The sequence below is a fragment of the Rattus norvegicus genome, chromosome 8, assembly GCF_021556685.1.
Source record: "Rattus norvegicus strain SHRSP/BbbUtx chromosome 8, alternate assembly SHRSP_T2T, whole genome shotgun sequence".
In the NCBI taxonomy this organism is placed as follows: Eukaryota; Metazoa; Chordata; class Mammalia; order Rodentia; family Muridae; genus Rattus; species Rattus norvegicus.
In genome coordinates, this window is record NC_141541.1 from 129,561,744 (window position 1) to 129,573,106 (window position 11,363).

The following is an 11,363-nucleotide window of genomic DNA, read 5'->3' on the forward strand; positions in this document are numbered from 1 at the left end:
TGACTTTCTGCCTCACAGCCTGGTTGGGTTTCTTTCAACAGTGGTCTTATCACATCAAAGTTCTGAGACGTTTGAGCTGCTAGGAGGGGGTTAACGGCATGCAGCAGACAGATACAAACAAGGGTGGTAGGGGAGACATCCCACCTGATACCCAGGGCCACCAGCCCAGGTCTAGTCTGTCCCAGGACCACCATGGGCACTCTCGTTTGAAACCCTGAAACATGAAGCAGAAAGAGCTCCAGTGAGAGGTGTGGTGGGAGGTGCCCAGGTGAGTCTGGCTCAGAAACAGATCTGACCATTCGTGTCAGGCTACAGGAGTTTGACTTCAAAGTGACTTGGCTTGGAGCCAACCCCAGTACCATCCATTTCTGCTGAGACCTGTGAGACTCGTTGACAGTTGGGTCTTACACTTGAGAGAAACAAGTTTGAATTGCATGTGGTGGGGCAAACTAGTCCTTAGTGAGGCAAAGTGAGGCCCTGGCTTCACAGCCTCTGGGTCAGTGCCTGTATCTAGAATCCAGAGCCTGGGTCCCCGGTTACAGCCCTGGCATCTGCTGGAACCTACTTGGACACTGAAGTAGCTGTCCCTAGGCACATATCTCCTGGCTGCATCCAGACTTGGCTGCTTTATGTCACATCTGGCTGGGACAGGCTTGTGTGTGAGATTCAACTGACATTTCCCTCCCTTATGCCTGGGGCTCTTGACTGGCCTACACGGTGTACCTCTCAGTAACTTCTGTGAAGCATCTGTATGGCTAGAACACCAGGTGTGGAGTTCCCCGTCATTTCCCAGGGTGCACCTGCCCTTTTCCTCCTTGGGCCCCTGCTCTGTGCAATGGGCTGAACTTTTGGCTTCACAGGCCTGCCCCTACCTGACCACAGTTCCACTGTCTTGGGTATTGACCCCTGGTACTCTTTCTCCCAGCCAGGTGGGGACTGACATGTTGACTGGGCCTGTTAATGGAGCTGGGGACCAACTCTTGGCAACTGGGGCGGGCAAGAAACCAAAAGCAGAGGGTTGGGGAGAACAGCAGATGGGACAGATCCTCTTGGGTGTCAGTCATCGTGAGGGCTGAGGTGGCAGTTGGAGACCTTAGTAGGGGCCTCAGGCTCACAGGGTAATGTCTTGGCTGGTATTTAAGGGCTGAGGTGAGACCAGTGATGAGGAAGCTAACAGCGACCAGGACATTATAAGGAATAAGGTGAAGTGGGTGAACACATGAAGGAATGGGCCTGGTGGGGCAGGTACAGGGCACAGGGTGGGATAGCGCCTCCTCAGATGCCTGCCTTGGTACAGTGACAAGGTGCTGACATCTGCTGTCGCCCACACCACACCTCGAATGGCTGTTGTGTACTGCACTCTATCTGCTCTGAGTCCTGGGAACGCAAACACAGGGGCACAGTTCCAGCCTTCTCAGAAGAATCCAACCAACACCGGGTGCGTTCCATCCCCATAGCCATCTTCTCCTGTGGGCACAGGCCCAGGGGAGGACCCTGTTTTCTCTGGTGTCGGAAGTGGGGCATGTGGAAACAGCAGTCATGAGTTCAGGGAAGCCCGCTGAGTTTGCACAGGGCGGGGTCCATCCACTTAGAAAGACAGCAGCTGGGACCACTCGTGGGCAGATGGGCCGATGATTCAGACTGGGTACCCAGGGGTCTCGCTGATCACACCCTGCTATGTTCCTGTGACTGTCCCCTAGGTCAGGCTCTGTGGAGCCCAAGAGGCGGGGCCAAGGGTCCCATTTGAATTCCTGGGTTAAGGAGACTGTGGGGTCTAAGGGCTTCTTTGTTGGCTGCCCCTTTACTGGCTCTTTTTTTTTTTTTTTTTTTTTTTGGTTCTTTTTTTCGGAGCTGGGGATCGAACCCAGGGCCTTGCGCTTCCTAGGCAAGCGCTCTACCACTGAGCTAAATCCCCAACCCCCCTTTACTGGCTTTTTAAAACACAAGTCTGATCTAGAAAGTCCCATCAGGAAACCAACAAACATTGCACAATCATGCCTTGAAGTGTGTCCTACCAAGTAAGGGTGAGGACAAAGTTCAAGTCGGAGCGTCCAAAAACAAATGGTACTGAGCCAGCTGCTGCCTCTTCTCTGGGTCAAATGGGGCAACAGGAGCGGAGCACTGAGCTGTGTGGAGTGAGTGGGCTCCCCAGCCTCCTGCTGGGGAGTGAACATGGAGCCTGCCATCTAAACAGTGTTGGGATAGCTTACAGGGTCCAGCAAGGGCGTCAGCTCCCATCGTTATAGAGCTGGCTTCCTAGGCGAGCTGTCACACCTGCAAATCAGCTGGGGAGGCAGACAGCACCTCTGGCCGCCGTACCCCACTCTGCTGCAGGTTCCGGCCCATACTGGGCTCCCTGAGGTGGCAGCAGCATCAGCGTCCACCAAGAACCTGGGCCTGACTGTGAGCTTTGGGGTTCACTTCACTCCTGATCCCCATCTCATTGCTGCGCATGTCACCACCTCATGGGGGTTGGGGTGGGGCTGAAGCATTTGCCAAGTCAGGGAGAAGCAGGAGTCAGAGCGGATGGCTGCCTTTAATAGCTCAGTTACAAAGTGTCAACACCAGTTACAAAGTGACAACACCAGTTACAAAGTGTCAACACACCGCCATACAGAACCAAGAAGGAGATTCAGGTGTCTCCCCACTCCGCCCCCAACCACTGCTACTGCTGCCTCAGCATGGCTCCCGTCACGGGTATAATGGGCACAGACGCTGAGCCACCACCCCATGGGGCCCCTGGGGTTGGAAGTGACTGGCACCTACTGTGAATGCCATGTGGAAAGCTGGTGACTCTGAAGGGACAAGTTCAAGGGCGGCAGAGGCTCTGCGCAGTGATGCTGGGGGAGGGGTGTGGGGCCCTGGGGGTCCAGGTGAGAGGGCACCAGGGAGAGAGATACCGAGAGCCCAGCCTCTTCTCCCACAGAGCTGGACCTTGGTGTGCCTGCTGCTTCTCAGCCACTTCACACAGCCCAGCGTCCTTCCGGGCTCAGCTCAGGCTGGCGTCCCCTCCCTGTCCAGGTGTGATGCAGTTGTTCCTCAGCTCAGGCTGGGGCAGGGTGGCCGGCATGCGGCATGCGGCGGCTTCCTTCTCTTCTTCCTGGGACTCCTCCTTCAGGCTTTCTGCCACCAGCTTCATTTGCTGTTGAGGGAACACAGAATGCCAGGTGAACCCCGAGAATCTGCGCTGGTACTGGCTCAGCAGAGGCACTGTTCTGCAGACACTGGGCAGAGGACGGGACCCCAGGAAGGAGATTCCCTAGGCCACTGCCCAAAGCTTCCTTCCTGGGTTCCTTACCTGCTTGGAGAGAATGATTATTACAGGTAGAGATGCTGCTGTGAACCCAGAACACTGGGGCCTGACGAGCCTCTGGCTTTTCCCTGGATGGAGTAGGAGGGCAGGACCCCAGCAAAGTCAGGGCACCAAAGTAAGACCAAGTCTTTATGATGCCCCAGGAGACGAGTGACTGGAAAATTTGGCCTTGTGAACCTAGGCACCCCAGCTGTGCAGAGATGTGTCTGCTGCCTTCCTCAATTGCTGCCCCAGAGGCATTGTGCCACCCTCCGTAGAGCCCGTATCCTCCCAGGGGAACGCCGTGGGACCCAGCTGAGAAGAGTTGGAGAAGATTCAAGTGTTCCTCCCTCCCCCAGTACTGCAGATCGCAGCCATGTCTTCCAGTGCCACCAGAGAGCATGGCTCCCTCTGAATACATAGTCTGGAATGAGACTTAGAGCAGAGGTTTGCAACAATGGCTGTTCACCTATGAAAAGCAAACAGGACCAGGCTGCACATACCAGGCTATGCCCTCAGGGCCCACGGGTCACACAGGCAGAAAGGCCCCTCCCGAGGCCATGAAGGGAGCCCATCTCTGCTCTGACAGATCTGAGGTGTAATGCATCTCAGCCTACTGTGCCTCATAGCCAGCTCCATTTTCCTTCACGTGACTCAGGGACGGCTGTGGAGTCTAGCCCTATTCTACATTCTACATGGAGCCAGGGTAGCTTTTAATGGAGGAGGAGGAGGTAGAATGGGGTGACCAGTTGGCCAGAGCAGGGCATATTTTTGTGCAAGGGCCTGGGGCACTGGGTAGATGGCCCCAGGGCCCCACAGCTATGTGTCCCCAGCAGAATGGCGCAGTTGGTTTGAATTAGTCAAGTAGACTGCGGAAACAAGTCCCAACATCTGGTGCACCTTCCCCAAGGTGAGACCCTCGTCTGTCACAGACAGCCCTTCAGGCCTGTGGCTACTGGGGTGGAACTGCCCCAGTCAAGGAAACTCAAGGAAACTGCAGCCCAGATTCACCACGACCCTGGCAGCTGATGTCCCTGAACAACTATGAAACTTTCAGGTATAAACATTCATCTCCTGACTGACAAGTAACACAGGAAATAGAAGACTTGATTTGCAGAAGTGTTGGATCTAAGCAGACCCTGCTTTTCAGGCAGGGAGAGAACCGGGTAGCTTCCGAGGGTCCTGTGAGGTACAAGCTGCTCCTTGTGTATATGCAGCTGTCATGGTGCAGATGACAGGACAAACAGTCACAGGACACGCAGGAGTCCATGGCTCTCCTGGAAGGAGACTCTTCTGGAATGGAGCTCAAGGCAAATGGAATTTCTTCTCAGAATGACCACACCCCAAGTGACCATTGTCCCTATTTAACCTTGTAATTGCTATAGCCATGGAGGTATCCCCAGTGCCACTCTTTTAGGCCCAAGGTCAGCTCAGAATCTGCCAGGCTGGCTCTCCTGAAGCCTGCCTGGGTCAGGATAGTCCTAAGATTCTGGTGGTGTCTGGGGTATCAGGGCCATGTTGCTCTGCTGTGGCAGGGTAGGGGGATGGTCAAGGAACACAGGTTGTCTTACCTGAGCTTGCCCTAGAGGAGGGCTATGAACAGTGGAGCCTAGTGGCCCAGTTAGCTGAGTCAAGATTACCCCTTTGTGACTTTTGCCTCCCTCTGTGGCTGGTCCCTTGCTGGAGATTCCTAATTGAGTTGGGTGGTCCTAGCTGAAGGGCATCCCAAGGTTACCAGCTCTCCAGTTTCTCTTTAGCAACTCTGACCTAGAGTGTCTGGGGAAAGGAGGAGCAAAATCAGTCCTTTAAGCATCAGCTGGCCTTGGGAGATGGTGCAGGTTTTAGTCAGAGCTACCTGGGCTGTTCTTAAATGTGCACCTGGTCAGCCATCCCTTAAAGGACCACAGTGCAATTCATTTGTCTCCTAAAATCATGTTGCAAAATGTGCTAGGTTCACTGTGGTTGGAGATCCAGAGCCCCTGGGACATTGTCAGTCCCATGAGAACTTGATGGCATTTGGGGTGGCCTATGAGTTTCAGATCTGTTGATATGCTGAAGGGCCTTGCCTTTGACAGACAAATGCTCTGCCACTAAGCTACAGCCCTGCCCCTGCCCCAGCTGCAGCCCCAGCCCCAACCTAGGCTTCTAAAGTCAGATGCAAAAGTTCGGGCAAGTTCGTTAGCAGTTGCTCGGCCACCTGAATCCTCAGAAGGAAGGTGCTAGAAGCTATTGGACAGAGGGGCTCTGATGCCAGAGTAAGGACTCAGGGAAGCAGGCTCTCACAACAGATACAGCTTCCAGAGCATGTCAGAGAGCAGAGGTGGAATGAATTATCCAGATGTGAAAGACAAGGAGAGCATACTTAAGTGGCTGCTGAATCCAGTCACCACATTTTGGAAGCATCCAGGCATGGTGGGCCTAATCAAGGCTTGGGGTACCCTGGGGCAGCTACCACTGGGTGGCTTTGTCTTCTAGCTTCTAAACCTCCAACACAACCCTGCCTTGGAGGCTCCCCTGTCTTAGAGGAGTGGGGTGCAACGAAATGGGCTCGTGTGTGAAGGCAGAGGACAGCTTCATCCTTGAGGGATGAAGCTCTTTACAGCCTCTGCACCCCAAACCAGACATGAGGGTGGGTGAAGGGGTGCACTGTGCCTGGCTCCTGACTTGCAGGCTGGCCAGACAGCAGCAAGTTCCTCCCAAGAGGCCACTTGGAATCAAAACCACAGCTTCCTTGCAGTGAGTCACAGACTCGCCATGCCAGCCACCAGGTGTGTTACCTGGATGCCTACGGGCTCACATGTGGCTGTGAGAGGTGGCAGGGCAGCTGTCTGGGCTTATCCCTCCTTCTAACATATCCTGAAGACTCCCATGATTCCTTCTGGAATGGGTAACCCCAGGGGCTAATTTAGTACTCGACATGAGATATCACAGCCCATCCACTTCGCCCACCGAAGGGAAACAGGGGTGTTTCCTATGCCACAAACACAGTGAGATTAGGTGACGCCAGGATAATAAACAAAAGTACTATGTGTAGGAACAGCAGGGATGAGCTGTCGTCACCAGGTCTCTGCATTCACCACAGTGAGAAGCTAGTCATCCTTTCTCATTTCCGTCATATAATTAAATAATGGTTTCATTTTAGCTTTTCACACACGGTGCTCTGACCACATTCGTCCCCGTCATTTCGCCTCCTTGGACGGCTGCAACAGCAGAGCCTCTCCCCTTCCCTAGCAACCTTCAGTGAGTGTCCTTTGTGGCCAGTTTCCATGCAGATGTGCTCAGAGGATCCTACCTGGACATAAGAGAGGCGAGTGTGTATGAGTGGGTGTGTGAGTATGGGGGGGGGGGGCTGGATTGATCTGGGGTGTCTGCAGTAAGACAAACTGTCCTCTGAGTACACTTTTTGGGAAAGTGCTCCCCATTTAGCATTTTATGCCTGTGCATAAGATTGATGCTCATATGATAAAACCAGATGCATCTTGGGGAAGGACATGCTTACTGTGCAAAAGCTTGCATAATACAAGCCTGTCAATCAAAAAGAGAACCACCCATATATACCAACTGCTCCTCCTCCTTCTGGATCCCATAAAAAGAAGCCCATTCTTCTAAGGACAACATTGACTTGGGGCTGGCTTACAGGTTCAGAGGGTCAGTCCATTATCATTGTTGTGGGAAGCATGGCAGTGTCCAGGCAGACTTGGTACTGGAGGAAGAGATAAGAGTTCTACATCTTGATCCATAGGCAGCGAGGAGGAGACTGCCACACTGGGAGGAGCTTGAGCATAGGAGGCCTCAAAGTCCACCCCACAGTGACACACTTCCTACATCAGGGCCACACCTACTATAATGAGGCCACACCTTCCTATGGGCAAGCATTCAAGCACATGAGTCTGTGGGGGCCAAACCTATTCAAACCCCCACAGGCCCAAACACTAACTCCTGACCACATGGAACCCATGCTCTCTTGCAGCCAAACTGCACTGCTTCTGTTCCTCTGAATGTAGTAATCTGTCTTCAGTTCTTGAAGATGCTACCCAGACTCTAAACTATCCTGTTCAGACAGAAGCCCTCAAAATAGAAGTCTCTGTTTTATTTTCCTGATTGTTTGAAAAACTGGATTCTACTTTCAAGAAAAATGTGCATCTCTCTTTCTACTTCTGGTTGTTCTTGCTTAATACTACTTTTAATTCTAAACTATCCTGTAAATGGTGTGTGTGTGTGTGTGTGTGTGTGTGTGATATTTTCTTTATCTCTTCCTATCAGATCCCATTACCTGACTGGTATGTGTGTGGCTGTGTAGGTGTGTCCACTCTATGCTGACTGATTTCTTGAGGTTCAGGAGTGGTATCTATATTCAGTCTTTTAAGGTACCTTAATACTAATTTCATAGTAGCTATACTACTGAGCATTCCCTCAAGTATACTATGGGAGCCACACTCCCCAATTCTGGCCAGCTTTTGTTGTTTTCTTGATGACAGCCATCCTGAGTGGGGTGGGAGGGAATCTGTCTGACCATTCCCCCAAACAGTCCTAATGCCAACCTCACTGGCCTCTTCTCACTGATTATAAGAATAGAGATGCCCCTGACTGAAGTCTGATAGCAGTGGCTTCCTTCTCTGTTCCAGTGCCGTGTTTTGTAAATTCCAGGATGGCACCCCACACGTGAAGAGCGGTCTCTTTGATCTGCTCTTTGACAAAGAGATTACTTTGGGTTAAGCCAATGTTGTCATCAAGGCCAGTGTTGTCAAGATCCACTGGACCGCAGGGGAAAGGTTTCCAAGCAGAAGCCACAGTGTCCAGGTTGCTTTTCAGATAGATGGACTGATCCATTTCATAGGTGTTGGACTAAACACACCTTCAAATAATCTGTCCTTCCTTCTCCTAACGCTATATCTATGTTCTGCTGTGGAGCCCAAACCAGCAGACAGAAGAGGAGGCAGGCTGGTTGTTACCCAGTGTGGGAGTCTCCTGGGAAAATGCAGGTGTTGCCTGCAGCGACCTGAAAGCCATCTGACAGATGAGATGCTTCAGGAACATGTGGTCAGGATTTTGTGGAATGATTCTGTCACTGAGCAAAGCCCATGGAAGACTCAATTTACATGTCCTTAGGAAATGAAATGAAACTGTTCCTCAGAGTCCTTTGGGGTCAGACAACCACAGGCCACCCAAATAACCAAATCCTGGGTGTCCTTTTTTCTTTCCCTTTGAACTAAGTGTCCCAAATTAACATGTGGCAGAGCACATGGACATGTGTACCTCCTTGCATAGTCTCAATTCAAAGGCATGACAGAGGGAAGAGAGCTACACGGTGAGGGGACTCAAATCCTCCTCTCCTAAAGGAATGGATACCAGACCTGTGTCCTTGGCACACACAACCCAGTGGCCCAGGCAGGCAGCAAGTGATGGCTGATCACACAGCAAAACATGACCCAGTCAGAAAGGGGACAAAACCCCACCAGTGTGACTCAGACCCCAAGCCTCATGAGGTACAAAAGACATATGCACAACACACGGGAGTAGGGACTTCTGCCAACATCCCTGGAGTTCCAGCTTCCAGGGATGGTCTCATCCTCAGAGAAGCAGGATCCCACAGACCCATCTTGGTATTTTAATAGGAGCTGTGAGAAAGTTACAGCCACTGAGAAGTGTTGAAGGCCCCTCAGAGTCCAACCACCAGAGACACAGCTGGAATGTACCCCAGGTCCCTCCTGCATCTCCTGTGCCTTTCTCTCTGCCCTCCAGCTGGGGCAGCTCAGGGCAGGGCCATGTGCAGACCACTCTTGGCCTCCTGATCGTCTCCGAGACCAGCAGCTGCATCCTGGCTCCAGGGCACCCCTGACCCCAGCTGCTCTCTGAGAACAGTGCCTGAGCCCGGGCCAGGCACACAGTGCTCTCACGGGCCATGCCCTATGTCCTTCTCCTGGTGTATAAGGTGACAGGGTGTCTGCCACCTAGTTGCTGGCCTTCTCAGTCTTGAACCGTAGTCCAGAATTGGAAGAGACTTCTTATTCGTGTGCCGTGACACCAGCTGCCGTCACTCTTCACATCCCTTTCTTCCACAGGCAGCTGGGTAAGCTTGCCTCTCTGAGTTGTCCACTTCCCCCAGCAGCAGCTTCCGTGGAAGAGCGCCAGGGCCGCTGGGGACTGCACATGCTCTCAGGGACAACCTTCTACACTAAGAAGCAAAAGTACAACGGCGGCCATCTGAGGATTCCACAGACAACAGGGGTCCCTCACAGACTGTCTGCAAATCAGGTGTCCCATTTACAATTCTCTTTTAGGTAGACCTTCCAGAGGGTTTAATAATGTGTTTTTATAACTTAACTGTTGGCATTGTATCACATTTAAAAGCTGCGGACAAAATTCGAGGAGTCCCAAATCACATGGCTGTGCCAGCTGCCCATGCCTCACCCCACATTCTCCTGAACCAGCTAAGTGACTCACAACCTCTCAGCCCTACACGAGTCAGTGAAGAATAAACAAGCCTTTCCTTACATACCCAAAGACATTGCTAACTCAGTGATTCTCAACGGTGAAATAAACCAACAGTGAAAGAATGATCGGTTTCCTGCAGCCTCCCACTTTCTAAAGTGTATCAAAGCTGACAAAATCCAGAAAGTACAAAACAACAAAACAAGACAAAAGTGAAGTCAGGGGTGGTGCATACTCCCATACACCGAGCACCAGGGAAACCAAGGCACAAGGGTAGGGAGTTCGAGGCCAGCCTGGATTATATAGTGTGGCCCTGCCTCAAAAACAAAGCAAACAAAACCAAAACTCAAACAAGCAAAAACAAATCAAACTAAATTCCAAACCTTAAAGTCCCTCTGAAGGAAGACACAGGAAAACTGTGTGCCCTAAACAAAGTTCTCTCAGGGAACCAGCCAGAGCATTATGACATGAAAGCTGTTCTCCATAGCTGGGTTTTAGAATGTGGGTCAGGCATTTCTCATGATTCTCATGACTATCATGACCCTGTCCCCGCCCCTGGGCTTCCAGCTTCTGTGGAGCCTCCTATCCTCCACTGTGAGTTAGACCTAGCCACTTGCTTTCAGCTAACAGAAAATGAGACATGGTGTATGGTGGAGACACTGGGCTGTGTGCTAGGTGCCCCGCCAGTCTCCAGCCTATCCTTTTTCTTCTGAGAAAAACGAAGAGGTGTGCCTGTCCACGGGGTTGCTTCCTTATCTCTAGCTCCCAAAGCCTCTGCAGACTAATCTCTGCCTTATCAATCCAACAAAGCGGCTGTGTGAGGTAACTCGCCCTATCATGGCCACACTATACACACCCGGTCTCTTGACATTCACCTACATTACAGCAGCACTGACACTCTTACACCCTCCCGCTTTGAGACTTATTTTGCAGTTCAGGCTGGCCTCAAACTGGAGATCCTCCTGCCTCCACCTCCTGAGTGCTGGCGCTATAGGTATGTGCCAACAGGCCTAGTTATCTCCTAGAGACTTTCTGCCCTGGGATCTGAGGAGTCTTGCATGCTCGTACTCCTCCAGCAGACCCTCAGAAGATGGCCGTCTCTCAAAAGTCCCTTCTAGGTTTCTCTTGTCTCCACAGAACTCTGATGACAGAATGTGCTGGCAAACACCTACAGTGCACAGGCAACTGAGGGCTCCACTGAACGAGCTTCCATGTCAACAGCTGCAGACAGCCAGGCTCCTGAAAGGACAGCTCCAGATGCCTAGGCCACCTGTGTCCATGGCTTGCCCCCTGGTGGTAGAGCCCAGGATTTACACCACCAGTCAGACCACCAGGAGCCTTCTCAATTGCCTCATAGTTAGGGCAAGAATGAACTACTTGCTAGACCCTGGATACTTGTGCTTAAGGTTTCCTTTCCTCTCTGTCTTTGGAAATAGATAAGTGGTGCCTGGAGCAGCGAGAGGCAGCTACCCTTGAGACCATGATGAATGGCCATGCCAAGGATGGCTGGATGTGAAAACAGAAAAGGCCTGCGTAGGTCATTAGTGATGTTGCTCAGTTGTTCCCCAATCCTGGGAGGTCAGTGTGGACTTGTTTCCAGGCAAGCTCACTTCATGATTTCGACTATATGGAAACCACC

At 51.9% G+C, this 11,363-nt stretch overlaps 1 protein-coding gene across 7 annotated transcripts in view; it reads right to left on the bottom strand.

Annotated features, from left to right (window-relative positions):
* Positions 1 to 2,517: 2,517 nt before the first annotated feature.
* The window catches only part of Ano10 (anoctamin 10), a 120,743-nt gene continuing 111,897 nt past the window's right edge, over positions 2,518 to 11,363 (bottom strand). For all 7 annotated transcript variants that reach the window (XM_087561619.1, NM_001447084.1, XM_087561621.1 and 4 more), the window contains one exon: positions 2,518 to 3,142. In XM_087561619.1, the coding sequence (XP_087417745.1) occupies positions 2,990 to 3,142 (153 nt within the window). In that variant the 3' untranslated portion in view covers positions 2,518 to 2,989. The remainder of the gene's footprint in view (positions 3,143 to 11,363) is intronic.